Source organism: Nannobrachium achirus (assembly GCF_963921795.1).
Source record: "Nannobrachium achirus genome assembly, chromosome: 15".
Lineage (NCBI taxonomy): Eukaryota > Metazoa > Chordata > Actinopteri > Myctophiformes > Myctophidae > Nannobrachium > Nannobrachium achirus.
In genome coordinates this window covers 18,716,151-18,732,851 of record NC_137822.1, presented here as the reverse complement: position 1 = coordinate 18,732,851, position 16,701 = coordinate 18,716,151, and the positions used below count along the sequence as shown (strand labels likewise).

General features: G+C 40.4%; 1 protein-coding gene across 1 annotated transcript in view; it reads right to left on the bottom strand.

The window, feature by feature from the left end:
* The window catches only part of LOC308298832 (AP2-associated protein kinase 1-like), a gene marked incomplete at its 5' end in the record, with an annotated part of 39,575 nt that extends 23,995 nt beyond the window's left edge, over positions 1-15,580 (bottom strand). The window contains 8 exons of the mRNA XM_080742515.1: positions 16-119; positions 618-750; positions 1,556-1,637; positions 2,162-2,283; positions 3,366-3,508; positions 6,525-6,633; positions 11,897-12,015; positions 15,403-15,580. Coding sequence (XP_080598641.1) covers positions 16-119; positions 618-750; positions 1,556-1,637; positions 2,162-2,283; positions 3,366-3,508; positions 6,525-6,633; positions 11,897-12,015; positions 15,403-15,580 — 990 coding nt within the window. The remainder of the gene's footprint in view (positions 1-15; positions 120-617; positions 751-1,555; positions 1,638-2,161; positions 2,284-3,365; positions 3,509-6,524; positions 6,634-11,896; positions 12,016-15,402) is intronic.
* Positions 15,581-16,701: the final 1,121 nt, after the last annotated feature.

Here is a 16,701-nt window from a genome sequence, read left to right as displayed (position 1 = left end):
TAAGAGGAGACTGACCTTCACATTTTGAACAGGGCATGTCCGCTGAGCCAATTTAAAAGCAAAGTGGGACACCTGGTAGATATCTGGTCTCTTATCTGGGTCTGGTTCCAACATGTACCCTGACAGACACCACGCAGAAAGAAAGCCGTAAGACTAAAGAGTTGGACCTTACTGAAATGATAATTAAATGAACTTTAAATCAACCTAAATTAAATTGCATTTAATAAACAGTGAGGTTGTTGATCAAGACAAAATATTAATTTGAAACCATATCATTTAGATTTAATAACAGTAGTACGCAGCAAAATCCTCTGTGTTGATTTAATCTCGTAAACCCTACTGTATAATGTATATTGTATACTTTGTTGGTTTCCCTATTTTTTCTCTTTAAACACTAAATCTCTTCACTGGAAATAGCCAATCTACAAGCTCACAGGATCTATGTATACCTGAATTTAATTCTCAGTAAATACACTAAAGGGTGTTAAATTAACAGTGAAGATTTTGCTTTGTACCTAATAATAATCACAATATTTAGCAAAATAGAGGTGGTTGAATTTTAGCTGAAATCATGCAACCCTAATAACAAGACTAAATGACGTTACAAAGGTACTAACTAATGAGGCAGTGCAGATCGTAGGAATAGCGAGAGTTGTCTGGAATTGTGAAACTGCCGTCACAGATGGCAACCTGGCTCTCGCCGAATGGCAGAGTGAAGAAGCAGATCTTGTAGAGCAAACAGCCCAAAGCCTGAGGACACACACACACACACACACACACACACACACACACACACACACACACACACACACACACACACACACACACACACACACACACACACACACACACACACACACACACACACACACACACACACACACACACACACACACGTTAATCAAGCCACATATATCTGGCCTCTCATGTATTATTGCTAGAGACAGGCTACATGGTCAAGTGGGTGTAGGGGTGGATCATATACTGAGTGTAAGTTAGTGGCATTGGGTCCATGTCTTTGACTGCCTTGTAGGTCATCACCAGTGTTTTGCATTAGATGCGGTGAAGGGAATGTAGAAGGTAGGGATGGGACAATATGAAATTCATGTCACGATTATTGTGAGATTTGTGACCAAAGAAATTGCGATTTACGATATTATCGCGATAATAAATTATCCCCAAAATCTTTTATCCTGGGGCGGAAAATAGCAAATCTACAAGCTCACAACACTTTGCAACTGAAAAAATCAAGTATGTTATTTCCAGGTCCGTTTTACCAATTACAGAGGGTTTAATAAGTGGTACTGGATATGCAGCTCGGCAAATAAAAGATGAATTGATCCAAGTGCATGACAGAGGATAATTCTAACGATCAATTTAAATCTCCAAAATACGATTATTGTGAGTTTTTTTTATCACAATAGACGTATAGATTATTGTCCCATCCCTAGTTGAAGGGGGGAGAATGTGAAAACTTAGGGCGGCTAAAGACCAGGGATGCTGCGCTATTTTAGATGCAACCTGTGGATAAAAAGGGGCAGTCAACTTCACTCACCCAGATGTCTGCTTTAGTAGTGATAATCTTGTTGTTATAAAGGTTCACCATCTCTGGAGCTCGATACGACAGAGTGGTGTATCTGAGAGAAGGCAGAAGAACAACAAAAAGAGTGTGGAGTTGGGAAAGGGAATTTCTTGGAAGGTACTTTGTATTATATTCATGAAAGTCCATGAAGAAGTGATGCTCTAAGCCAAAGTGCTGATTTGACAAATTAAGCAAATAATCAAGTATGGGTTTTAAGAAAAAATAATCAAGTTAATCAGGTCTTCCCTATATTTCAGCCACAGGATCATTACATTTAATTGTGAGTAATGCAGAAAGGTAAAAGGATTTCATCAAGTGATTATAGCGCAAAACATCGGATAAAATGACTATTGATCTATACATAGAATATAAGAGCTCATGTCTCGTGTGTATGACAAACCTTTACAAAGTGCCCATTATGGTAAACATTTGGCTATTATTTGTAAAAAAAAAAAGTTAAAAGTAAAAAAAAAGAAAGTTGGATGTAGCTGAGGCTTAAAGATATTCACACAATAATACAACTAATCTAGATAGAGGACACGAGAAAGATAGGACACGAGAAAACATATCAATACACACTTTTTGATTTCTTCTTCCACTGTAGCTACGCCCTCTGTCTGTGGGCTCTGGAACTTGTTGGTGGCACTGCCAAAGTCACACAACACGTAGTGACCCTTGTCATGCAATAGGATGTTCTCCACCTGCAGGGACAAAATCAAACTCAAATGCAGCCAGAGACACACAACAATTTTCACTTAACCACAAAAGCACTAGCTAGGCCTGTCACAATTATTACATAATCGTCTAATCGCAATTATTTTGTCATAATCGTTTACATGTTGAAATATTTTACTAGAGATACAGTAAATTCTCAACCATTAAAAAATATTGTGGAAATAGCAGATCTACAAGCTCTCTACAAGCTAAAAACGTGTCGCATTGTGAAGCATTGTGAGCTTGTAGATGTTCTTTTTTAAGTATAAAGACAAAAGTTGCCAAGTATGTCAGTAATTTCTTTGTATATCTACAGTAGGTTTAATATGTGTCATGTCTGCCATGTGCAACTACAAAACCTACAAGTCAAACAGAAATGTAATTGTCAACGACAAAAACACGATTAAATCGTTAATCGCAATTATTTGAGTGAAAATTAATCGTCATGTAAAATGTCAAAATCGTGAGTGGTGTCTAGCATCCGCATTCTGTGCATGTCATAATAGGTGAATAGGTCATCATAATAGTGAACATTTGGCAAAAATAGATCTATAAATTCACAACATGACCTTGTCGATCGGCTATTTTGGGCAAAAAGATTTGGTGTAGAGGGAAAAATAAGGGGGGGTGGGGGGGGGGCAAGTTCAGACCCCGGTCAACAATGTACTGTACTGTATGTACTGCAAGACCCATTCAGACCAGAGGCCGATTCTAAAGACACCTTCTAAAGTTAAGGCCTAAATCTAAAGTTTTCTGAAAAACGTATATATAGCTTATAAATATATAGCAAAATCTAAAATGACACAGATACTTTCCCGGATTTAATGGGTTAAAGATTAAACTATGTCTCAAAGAAATGTATATTATTAGCAGCCTATGAGCCTATACTGCATCTCTAGCAACATAAATACAAAAAAAGTTATTATGACTACATTAAGAGTAGTAGTTTTTTGTAATAAAAAGCTAGCATCAGAATAAGGACTGAGTTATAGACTGAGCTATAGACTGAGTATAAGACTGAGCTGTCTTATAGAGAACACAAGAGGCTGAAAGGTACTGATCGTTTCACCTTGAGGTCTCTGTGAACGATGGGCGTCTTGCCCTGATGCAGGCGAGACACAGCGTCACATGTATCACAGAAGATCTGTAGAGCCTCTGCCTCCGTGAAGCCAGTCTGCAGCCTCTGGTTCATCAAATTGACCACTTGGCCACCTGTAAAAAAAAAATCATTCAATTCAATACATCACAATCAATATATCGCACTTTGCATCACAAAGACTAATAAAGGAGTAACGATACTATTAACCCAATGGTTCTCAAACGTTTTGGGCCCCCTTTTCCTGATTGCTGAATCTAAGTACCCCCTTTAATCGAAAACAACATTTTGATTAGAAAATACTGATATTAAAATTCCAGCTTTTATGTCAATATGTTGAAAATAAAAGTAAGTAGCCTATTATTTTCTATTCAGTAACAGTTGTGCTGATACTTAATTTGGTTTAAAGCTTTACAGAGCAACAAGTTAACAGACATGTGTAAATGTTTTATCATTAAACATAACAGTAAAATAAATGTTTCTATTTTACATTTTCTCTCAAGTACCTCTGTGTACCCCATTTCAGTGGTTTAATTTAGCGTGACATGATAACGTGGACTCACATGTTCCACCGCGGTGGTGGAAAGTGTGAGTGAATCCCTGTTATCAGTCTGGCTAATAGTTCACCATCATGGATCCATGGCCTATAACAATATACAAAGGGAATTACAATAACTGTGTGTCTAAACACGCCTAAGAAATCAGCTGCCACGGGTCATCTTGGATAATCAGCCATAGTGGGAAGTTTGGGTATCGGTGGGTATTAGGCAACGTAACAGAGTTATAGCTTGATACAGTGGTCACAGACTCAGAGTGGACATTATTTTCACTTATACATTTGGGCTGGACAATACACAACTTATATTCATAGAAAGAAAAAGAAAACATAGGCCAGATCTCCACTAGGGGACAGCATCTTCTTGTTTTCAAAGGTTCTCGTGCTTGCAGACACCTCTGTGTGCCAGTATCTTAGTGCCAGTACTATGTTGTTTTGAGCTCCTCTGAGCCTTCACGTTTAAATCAACTGAACTTTTCAGTAACTCCCACTGCCTCAAAGTACTTTGTCTGCTAAAAGCCCTAGTGGACAATGATTTGTGCCTCACATAAACATGTATTAATTTGTGTTTAGATAGATCCTCAGCCCCTCTGATAAAAGACCCTAGGTGAGGGAGGGCTGGTTGTAGTACAGTACTGTACAGTATACAGTAGGTGGTTGCCTATAGCAGAGGGCTCTGCTGCTGCCTCATCCATAAATTATGATGTTAGAATGGTAGGACGGGTTGGCACAGTGAGGGTTTATTGTAGTTAAAGTTGTTAATACCTTGTTGATCCATTATCTATGTATAAAGCACACTTTTAAATCATTAACATCAATTAACACACATTAAACATTAATCATTAAGTCATTAACTAACAGTTTAAGAATATTCAATTAACTATTTATAAGGGAAAGTTATTCTAAACTGTACCTAGTCTGGCTAAGCAACAAACATGATCATTGCATTTCAAAAGGGTAAGTAAGCCTTGCAGAGCCCTAAGGCCCATACGATCCTATATCCTGTTTCCTTAGCGTGAGGCAGCTTGATTGCAACCGCAGGTCGCAAGTATACTATGAAAACCGGCACATCTTGTCCACGTATCTCTGTACGTCACGCCTGACACTGTGGTTCTATGGGTTTGTCACTCTGACATCATGCTCTGACGTCACTGTGATGTCAGGGGAACCACTCTTAACAGAATGGGTTTGCCGCTCTGACATCAAGCTCTGACTTGATGTCCCTTTTATGCCCATATATGGAGATCGCTGATGTCATCACGAGTCACATTTGCAAATTAATTATGTCCTTCTTGTCCGTTTTATGCCCATATATGGAGATCCCTGTCCCGATGTCATCAATATTAAGCTCATATCTGGGAATGCCCATATTTGGTATTTATGCCCATATATGGGCATGTTCTGACATCACATTGTTGACTATCAGGCAGGCCAGGGGTCTCCATATATGGGTAACTGGTCCGATATACATCATTATGTATGTTAAGCAAAAAGAAAGAAATGTCAATTTAACCAGACAATTTGGTTGTGAATGATGAAAACCTGGACATTTGAGAGTTTTAGAGATACTTGTCATGCAGGATATCCAGTAAGCAAATCATGGTTGATGAATGATGATAATGATAGCTGCCTTGAAACATAAGGGACGAGTTGTGTCATAATGCTCTGGGCCCTATCTTACCCCTTTTGCCTAAACTTATTATTAGCCATATTTATTTTTGAAAACATTTTAAAATAGTTCAACTAGCTGTCATAGCCAATCTTCATCAACACGTTGTGAGCTTGTAGATTCCCTGTTGGGGGAAAAAAACAGCCAAAAACAGCTTATGATGGTTGCTGGTTTTAGCTGGTGAAGTTTCCTTTCATACCTCCTTACATAGATTTGTGTGAATATTAGACACAAACTAAAGGACTACTTGCAAGTTATAATTTGCTCAGACCTGCTACAGGGTCTCCAGGCCATAATTGGTCTGTGCATTATTTAGTCTAAGCTGAGCTGACCTTCTGCCCAGATGGACCAGAGGGTCTCACCTGTGTACCTGTTAAGTCTTGTCTGTTTGTCTTCTGGTGACAGTAGTAAGACAGTTTATGCGATTTTGACCTGAACATTTTGACCCAAGAGTTCATCCTCTCTTCAGGCCAGCATACCAATCATTCCCACCAAATTCCTTTCAAACTGACCCATCTGTTCTCAATTTATAGACCTTGATTGTGACCTTTCCAATACAAAACTCAGACATCTGTTCTCAAGTAATGCGGATAGACTGAATATGATACCCTGCCGCAGCTTATTGTCATATAATTTGCAGCTCTTTTGCAACCGGCACAGCTGATTTCTTTGTTTGATGACACCCGTTCCATAATGCTCATTATCATCACGGGTAGAGAGCTACAGTATTTCAAATCAGATTGCTTTGTCGGAACTACCTGTTGTATAATTGGATATATCCACTCTCACTGAGTAGGTTTGTTCCTAAAAAGATGAATACAGCAATGGTCGAGATAATTCATTTGTAAACTGAAATGACAAAGTTTAACAACAATTACACAACTCTGAACAATTACACAAAACTCACCCTTGCAATAGTCCATTAGAATGAGAACCTCCCATACTTCCCTTGCACCCGGAGCTGTGATACTGGAGTCCAGATAGCCGACAATATTCTTGTGACCAACCAGGTCTTTCTGTAAAACAAAAATGCAACACAAACATTTGATCTTATAGCTGTGTAGTGTTCATTGACACACATATTGTGCATATTTTCCCAACTCTAAGTATGTTGTCAACAAATGACCCATCTCATCTCATCCTAATGCCACACACTAGCAGCACAACAATTCCTACTGCTGCATCTTTCCGCTAAATGGATGTTCAAAACGTGTGAGAAATGAGTTTTCTGCCCAACAGCAACCATACTGTATCGTCGCCACATACATTTATAATATAATTAATCTATCTGAAGGGGAGTTTGTGTGCAGCTGTAAGCATAAAGGCATTCAGCATAAAAGGTAGTTGTGTTTACTTTTGAGAATAGCACTTCATTCAAATATCGACCTGCTTGGTTTAGCCCGGGAATTCCATACAATACAAGCATGATTCACTGTTCATGAATTGGGAGAAAATTGGCGCAGTGCTTCACCATGTAGAGTGGCGCAGTGCTTGGCAAGCTTAATGCTGGCATTGTACTCATTGAGTCAGCTGAGAACTCACCTAATCTGATGACTTCATTGGTGAGCAATTTGCTGTTCATTGCAGTAAATTCATACCTCTGTGAATTTTGGATGTCAGCCAATCCAGGATTTTGATGGACAATAGTGAACGGCACAGAGACTAATGTCGATCTCTACATCCTCAGCAACTGTCCCAGGGTTAAGCAGTACATTCGACACAACTTTGATTTGATATGACATCCTTATCAGTCCCATGGGGGAAATTACTTTCTTCTTAATTTAACTTCACCCAGCTGATGGCCGTGCAGATGGTTATGATTGATGAGTTCTTAGGAGAGCAGTTATGGATTAAGTGTCTTGCTCAGGGACAATTTGACACATAGCCTGGGGCTGGGAGGTGAACCGGTGACCTTCTGATTACTTGGCCTCTCTACCATCCAAGCTATTTAAAAATAAAACTACATTGTTTGGGTACATACCGTGTATATACATTTTAATACACAGAACAAAACAAAACCGCAAACCACAGGCTAAATGAGAAATGGAGATGATTCCTCGCCAACCCTTTATGCCATAGAAATATCTAGCTGTGCTGTAGAACTCATTTTGGACTACAGAGTTGACATCATTCATATATGCAGCAATGTTTTGTGTTGCAGTCATGGCTGGCATCACTGTTACGTGACAGGTGTGGTGCTTTCATAAACTCTCATAAAGGAAGGTTTGAAAACCGTTTTATGCAGCCAGAGCAGTCAGGCTGAGACTGTCACATCTCTAGAAATTGGATTTGATAAGGCAATTCAAACCACCTAATATGGTAGTATTTCTTTTTTTTATTCAAATTTTTATCCCACGATTTTGCAACCCATTTTCACCCAGTGCCAATTGCCTATGTAATCCTGGGCTCTGCTCTCCCTCTGCCGTGCCTGGGGAGACAACGGACTGACCTCATGCTTCCTTCATTGCATGAGTAGTCCAAGTTGTTTCTTTTCACCTGACAGGGGGGATTTCCCCGGGATGGACGTAGCGCGTGGAAGGAACACGTTATTCCAACCAGTTCCTTTCCCCTCCATCAAGCGCCCCGGCTGGCCAGGTGGAGGCATTATTGAGACCAGGATTACTGCATGTTTTTGTGAGGGTATCAACCCTAGGAGACACGGGGAGAACATACAAACTCCACACAGAAAGGCCCTATCGCCGACCCCATCTAGGGTGTGGGCGCTGATGACGCGGAGGGAGAAACACGCCCCCAGCACCCACAGCGTCCCCCGGCGGGAATCGAACCCAGGACCTTCTAGCTGTGAGGCGAAGCGCTAACCACTGCGCCACCGTGCCCCTTAATATGGTAGTATTAATAGTATAGTATCCAGCACTTATACACCACTAAACCTCCAGACGCACACCTATGACACTCCACCCCTGCTCCAGTTTTGTGTTTGTGCACAAGAGTGAGTCCACAACGATCCGTTACAAAGTTACATATATATAATACAGTATATGCTGTGTGACTCAAGAGTATACATGGAACAATCTACTAATCTATATCTAATAGAGCAGTGGTTCCCAAAGTTTTTAGCTTGTGACCCAAAACAGAAAGGCATTCGCCCGGGACCCAAACTAGTGAAAATAGCAGAGTACATGACCCACCTATTGGTAAAATCTGCCTATTCCAGTATGGCTTAATATGAAACAGATTTGAAGAGGTTTACACCAGTGGTTCTCAAATATTGATATGATATTCAGCAGCACTATTCATTCATGACAGGTACTTCTTATTTTAGTTTCATAATAGGTGGCACACAAGCCTTCCTCAGCGTAATAACAGGGGGGCCCACTCTCAGCTAAATCGGTTAATATAGCATCATACCGTAATCAGTTTTACCACTTTAACCCTATATGCTATCAAAACTAAATAAAAATACAAATCTTGTATGGGGGGTCTCTGGCAAAAATCTTCAGATGGGGTTCCACAGTCAAATACATATTAATTTGGGGATCCTTGACATGAAAACATTTGAGAACCACTGGTTTACACCAAACCAACCCCTAAGACCCACGTGAATCGAAGGCGATGCACAAGGTGTTCCACAAACACCAGCTGGCTATCCGCAAACTGAAACATTTCCAGCCTGCTACTTATTTTTACTGCCTTTTGTGTGTCATTCTGCAATAAGACTGTACAGTATGACATCAAATAGGCCTACATAAAATATATGACTGTAGGTAGATACAGTATGCCATCATAAAATACATAAAGTATAACATGCAAAGCCTTGAAGATGCTGTATGACTAATGACTATGCCGTTCTGCAATACATGGTACATTATCATATTCATAAAATATATGACTGTAGGTACTGTAGATACAGTATGCCATCATAAAATACAATCTTAGTTTTGAGACATGTATTTCCATGTGCAAACTCATCTGATGTTTTTCTATCCACATCCGCTTGTGTGCTCTTTCTAGTTGATTTAGAACAGGGCTACTCAACTTAAGCTGGTTCAGGGGCCACTCAGCAAGCTAAAAAGTACGGTCCTATTTTGGACGTTTAGAGAATGATTTTGTAACACACTACGTGACTAGTCTAAAAATGAAGGAAACACACAGATAACAGCCGAGGCCAAACCTCATTGAACAAAACGATTGTCATGGAATGATTAATGATGATGAAATTATAAAGTTACTTCTTTTGGAACAAACAAAATAGCAAAAAAGTCAAAAAAGTCTTGTATAAAACAATACTTGTTTCGGAGAGAAACTGAAAAATGACATCAGGAATTATTTGTCCACACTGAAAGTATAAAAAGATGCCACCGGGGCCACGTGCGGCCCATGGGCCGCAGGTTGAATAGCGCTGATTTAGAAGCATCTTTTCTGGCCTCACATATTGTAAATGCCTGGAATACAAATAATGTGTATTGAAGGCACTATCCAGACTAAATACAGAATATAATCTAATTTTCATAGCGTTGTCCTTTTACATCCCATTTTCTGCATGTAAAATGTACCTCCCCAACAATCTACTATGAATCAGCCCATTCAATGGGAAAGAATTGCAGATAAATCAACCCAGTTCACCCAAACTGCAGGAATTACTCTCCAAACCCCATTGAATGGTAAGGCTTCTGCATTAGCTGTTGTCTCGGGCACCCCGCCCACCTCTTTCAGACCCAGGTTACTGGAATTACTCCCAAACCCCCATTTAATTGTATTGGATGCCGGGGTTAAAAAAATTACACTTCCTAGAGATCCAGAGCCGGTTCTAGGATTCTGGTGGCCCCAAGCAAGATTTCTTTGGTGGCCTCTCAAAATGGGTGAAAGTGCATGGCTTAATTGGCTTGAAGTTCTTGCCAGAACTCCCAGAGATGAAAATCAGGGATACCTCTTGGCCGAGGCTGAATACAAATCATAAAATACAAAAATGAATGATAATGATTCATAGATGTGCACTAATAATTTTGACAGTTTAATCAGTTAAAAAGCCTGTCAACAAAACCTACAGTAGCAAGTTCACACTTTTGAGTGTAATAATATCCTGTAATGTAAACAACACCTCACACCCAAATATGTCTGAGAAACGTTAACATTTCCTTTTTCTGCTGCATGTTTTTACAAGTGTTGCATAGCGAGTGCTGACAACTTAATTTGATATTTTCGTGCCTTTTATTTAACAAGAAAAATGGAGTGCCATGCTCAACTAAAATGTTATCAGGATGAGCAAACAAAGCAACAATCTACAGACATCGTATTGAATGAGAGCAAGGTGGGCAGCAACTGTGGTTCAGCAAGACCGATATTATTTTGTATTATGCATTGTAATTATGTATTTACATGCATGTTTTTATATTTTTACGTATCCTATATGGACCCCAGGAAGATTATCTGGATAGATAAACAAGGACAATTTTGAAACAAATAGGCAGGTACTTGTGCATCTGATATAGGCAATACATGCTACACAGGGACTCGTTGCCAAACACATTAGTGATGAATTGTCAGATGTCAGCTGTGAAAAAGCTGTGAAGAACACAGCTGCTTACGTCACCATTCTGGATTTCACATTGTCAGGCATGTTTAAGTTATGTGTCTAGTCAGGAGTTTTTACTTGTCCAAATTTACTGCACAGAGCTGGGTGACAATTCCAATGATGATGTCTGGGTTGTGAGCTGCACAGAATGTTAAGGTTCTATGCAAGGCTACAATGCAAGCGCCTTTCACGTTTCTGTATGACAGAATGGAAAGCATTCTAAGAAATAAGAATATACAGTATGGGGTATATATAATATACAGTACATCTGCAAAAGGGTCCTTGGCCCGGAAAAACTTTGAAGACCCCTGATTTGGAATCAGATTGGTTTAATCAAGTCTGAACATCAAAAAAGCAGATGACTGAAATGTGTGGAGAAAACTTCAACTTTGACGGTTCCGCACAGAAAGACAAGGCAGAGTATGCTGTTCTCTGAATAAGCCTGTGTTGAGTGGGCATGTACAGTACAAAACACTTGACACTTCAGAAAAGGACTGCTGTTTGGAAGTAGAAGTAGTGAACAAAGACACTGCAGAGGAATCGAACTCCAGTGTCCACGTTGGGGACGGTATCTATCTACGACGAGTTGTGAGCTTGTACTGTAGATTGGCTATTTTTAAGAAGTATACTGTAAATCGGGCTTATCACAAATCTTTGATCTGAACTAGGCTTATGATAATTTTGTAAGAACTATACAGTATCAAGATGTAAGAAATGAGCACTGCAATATTCTCACATCAACTTACCATTATCTGAATCTCTTGCTTGCACACCTGCAAGTCATGCTCATTGTTGACATACATCCTCTTGAGGGCACAGCGCACCCCTTGACTTGTTCTTACCAGGAACACTATAGCAAAACCCCCTGTGTAACAAAGAAAAGTGAACATGTTAGATTAATCAAAGACAACAAGAGAAGAATCATTAGGATAAAGGACAATATTAATGTATATTGTGATAATTTTGTTGAAATTCGCATTTCGTGAATCATGATTATATGCTTTAATGAACGTACCCGACTGTTTTCTTTACCCACTTAGATATTATATAGGCATTACTGATTACTTATCAAAAATGATATTTTGTGAAAGCACACAAAATCACATTTTTAGATTAGATTTTCCACCATACCAACCACCAGCCCTAGCCAGCTATACTGTATATGACAGCGAGAATTCAACAGAGGGTGGATGCATATCTATCTATAAATGCGACAAATCTCTGTCTGTCTGTCTGTTTGTTTGTAATCCGCGTATCTCGAGAACCGTTCGTCCCACCGGCTTCAGATTCGGCACGCGCGTTCCCCGCCGCGGCACGGAGTGCAGTGCCGGGTCTCGACCCGACCCGACGCGCGGTTTTCCCGAACCGGCGCGAAACGTTCAGAATCTCCTTATGCGGGGTTGATTGTTGACATCAGGCTGTTCCGGAGGAAATCGGCGAAAGCTCTGACTCATTGTGACATCACTTCATAAAAGGCTCTGACATCACGTACGCCACTTGAGTCAACAAAAAATCTCTTTGAGTGTGTATGTATGTTTGTAATCCGCGTATCTCGAGAACCGTTCGTCCCACCGGCACGCGCGTTCTCCATATATGGGCATAAAATGACGTACGCCACATGAGTCAACAAAAAATCTCTGTGAGTGTGTATGTATGTATGTAATCCGCGTATCTCGAGAACCGTTCGTCCCACGGGCACGCGCGTTCTCCATATATGGGCATAAAATGAATGCCCCCATATATGGGCATAAAATGGATTGCAGACAGACAGATACAGATATCTCCATATATGGACATAAATGGACAGAGGCAAACAGATGGTCAAAGATCTCCATATATGGGCATAAAATGGACGCAGACAGACAGATACAGATATCTCCATATATGGGCATAAATGGACACAGGCAAACAGATGTTCAAAACGGGTCCTATGACAACAGGTATAATGAGGTTGTTTGAAAAAGCGACAGAAATCTCATATATGGGCATAAAATGGACGCAGATAAACAGATATCTCCATATATGGCATATATGGGCATACAATGGATGCAGAATCACAAAGATCTCCATATACGGGCATAAAAGGGACACAGACAGACAGATACAGAGATCTCCATATATGGGCATAAAATGGATGCAGATAGACAGATATCTCCATATATGGGCATATATGGGCATAAAATGGACCCAGAACTATAACTGCAGTGATCTCCATATATGGACATAAAATGGACACCGACAGACAGATACAGATATCTCCATATATGGGCAAAAATGGACACAGGCAGACAAATGGTCAAAACGGGTCCTATGAAAACAGGTATAATGGGGTTTGCATTAAAGGGCTGGGCATTCATTCCCTATTTACATTGTTCCGAGTTGGCCAGGTCGCCGACTAGACGCTGGGCCGCCCGAGCTTCTAGTATTACATAATTATGTCCAGGTTTAAACACGGTTCTGTATCTGAAGATGAAGACATGATGAAGGTGAAAATGCAATCATCTTTATTTCTCATAAAATTGCTCTTTTATGCTCTCGAAATACACACTGAACCATAATATTACATCAATTAGTTCAAGAAATATGGCAGCATCATGTGCTGCCTGCAACCTGCCGTCCATATGGACGAACAGCACCATCTCAACTCATTTTGAAAATTCTCTAGTCGTCTTACATTATGTATTAAGTTATATCATCTCCAGGCCAGTCTACATTTAGCCTAGGTCTAACCATCTGCTACATGTGTAGGCCATGAATTCAATTCAGAGTGTTCATTTGTGACACAATTATCACACCACACTGATGTAAACACTGTGGGCTTACAGTGCATAGATGTCTACAATGTGGCATTGGTATGCCACTGAGAGACAGACTGCATAGTAGGGCAAATTCGCACCATGTGTGTGCTCAGTGTAGTGACTGAGTGCCTAATCCTAACCCTAACCTCAGTAAAACTATGCCTAAACCCAACCCTAACCCTAACCTCAGTAAAACTATGCCTAAAACTAACCCTAACCAGACCTGGTGCGCATTTCCGAACGCACCCTTTGATACACTCGGACTGAAACACCAGCAGAAAACACTCTCCCACCAAACTATACTGTAGTCATGATGTCATGAGTTTGAATTTGACTCCAGAGGATCAATAGTTGTCCGGAGCCCCCCGGGGCTTCTTACAAGAATGTGATGATCTACAGTATTTGCTCTTGCAGATCTTCTATGTATTTGGGCAAATGTTTGCCCCAGAATAGGGAAGCTAGGGTTCAAGTAAGGCACTGCAATGTTAAGTCATTTATTATCTTTTACATTTGCACATTGGCATTCATGCAGTGTTAACCTTTCCACACTATAGATGCCAATGGTTTTACATTGCTGACATGTTAGCACAAGTAGTAGGCTGCCTGCTGTTGTATTATTTATAAAACACGAAGTGACACTGACTTCTATGTTGTAGTAATAAAGATACTGGATCATATCGAAATCTGTTTGCACACTTGCCACTGTTAACAGTTAACGCCTGGGAAGTTGACAGTTGACACAAGGGTCCCAACAACAAGGCTGCTAGTATCTAGTGACAGAGACTATAGGTCTCCATTTCACAGCTCTTTTTGAAAAATGTCGATTTACATCAAACATTTACAAATGGGTGGAGAAAGGGTATGTGGGTACAGAGAAAGGGAGATGGGATCGCATTCCTCTACAGTCAATGGACACTGGTTAAGTCAATATGACTCATCTGCTTGCTTGCCTTGTGTATGCATGACACATACATTTCTCTACAACACTGATTCTCAATGTGGGGTCCAGGGACCCTCAGGGATCCTCAGGGATCCTTGGGCGGCCCAGCTAAATGACTGATAGTTATAGGAAACTGATGGAGGACCTGAAACACTAAAAGCATTATTGTCTGAGACTTTCAGTGCCTTAACAGGTCTGTAACTCAGAGAGTGTACCAACTGGAACCTTGTGGATCCATTTGGTTCAATTTTGCACAGGAAGAGCTAGGTGTTCATTAACAGTGATGATTTTACAGTGTGTATAAAATGTTTGTTAATAGCTATTAAAATAATTTGATTAGATAAAAAGTCATATCAGGGTCCTACTCCTAAAGCATATAAAATTGGGGTCCTTAAATGAAAAGGGTAGACATTGACAATACTGCCCTACAAAAGTAACACAACAAATGCACCAAACACAAGTGACATGAACTCTGCTGCTGTGTATCCTGGAAGTTGGAACTCGTCTCTCTCACCTTCAGCAATGATCTCTTCAACGGTGACTTGGTGTCGCCCGATTGTAAACGAGCGACCAATGAAATTGCCACCTCCATGGCCTCCACCTCCACTGCTCCCACCACCACCACCCCCTCCAGAACCAGGCCCAGAGTTAACCAGTTCCCGACGAGAATGAGAATCGAAGAACTTCCTCATCTTGTCAACTGAATGTCAATCTATATATTTATATATAGGGATGGCGTGATTGATCAAAATGTTCTTGTTGCCACGAGTCCAGGTTATATTTCACCTATTGGTTAATAATCCAGGGCACAAAGCAAACCAAACTGATTCGACGGTGCTGCTGAGTCCGTTTAAAGGCTGAAAACATGCAGTGGGTCTATAATTTCTGAGAGGGAACGCTGGAAATCTCTGTTGGAACAGTTACCCCCCGCGACCCGATTCCGGATAAGCGGTTGAAGATGGATGGATGTAAAGATGTAAACGCAACCCAGATGTCTGGGTTGCAATGTTCCCATTTGCTTGGCAGAGAAAATAGTTTAGGTGGGTACGGTGTTAAAACGTGTTACTCCGTCATCTCCTCAGCAAAGGCTTCTTCTTCATCAATCCAGCTGTTCATGGATGCTGCTCTGTCTCCATCCATACACACGGAGCTAGCACCAGCGCTAGCTTCTTGCGCTCTATGACATTTCGTGTTTAAGGTTATCCAGGTTATCCTCTGAAGAGAACGTCTTCCACTGCGATGTATCTGCTGTGCAACTCGGCGGACAAAATACCATATCTTTCCATGTCTCGGTTATGCAGAGAAAAAACTGCCGATAGCTCTGCTGCTTTGCTCGCTACATAACGGTCCATTTACATTTAAACTATCATTTTAGCGACCCTAGCTAAACGTATATTAGCGCAAGCTCTCTCTTTTTTTGCAGCAGAAAACGCCTGGCTAAATGGACGACAAAAAGAGTCAAATTGTATTTTATTTAAATCTGCAACTATAAGGGCTGTGTATGCGTTGTCCTGCAGTATATAATGCGAGAAACAGATTTATATAGCCAGGCTAACCTATCCAACCACAGCAAATCTTTGGCTGCCAGCAATATCGCAACATCCTAGCTGTTGCTATTAGCGACCGAATGGAACTATGGGTGTTGTAGTATTAGCAGTGGTGGAAAAATTATTCAAATGTTTTTACTTGAGTACCATTACAAGTATCAATACTGCAACTAGCCTACTCATGAAGCAGAAATCTTCCATTTCATGTTTTCAAAATGTATAATGAAAATAGCTCACAATGTCTATAGGGCTGAAGTGGTTAATGT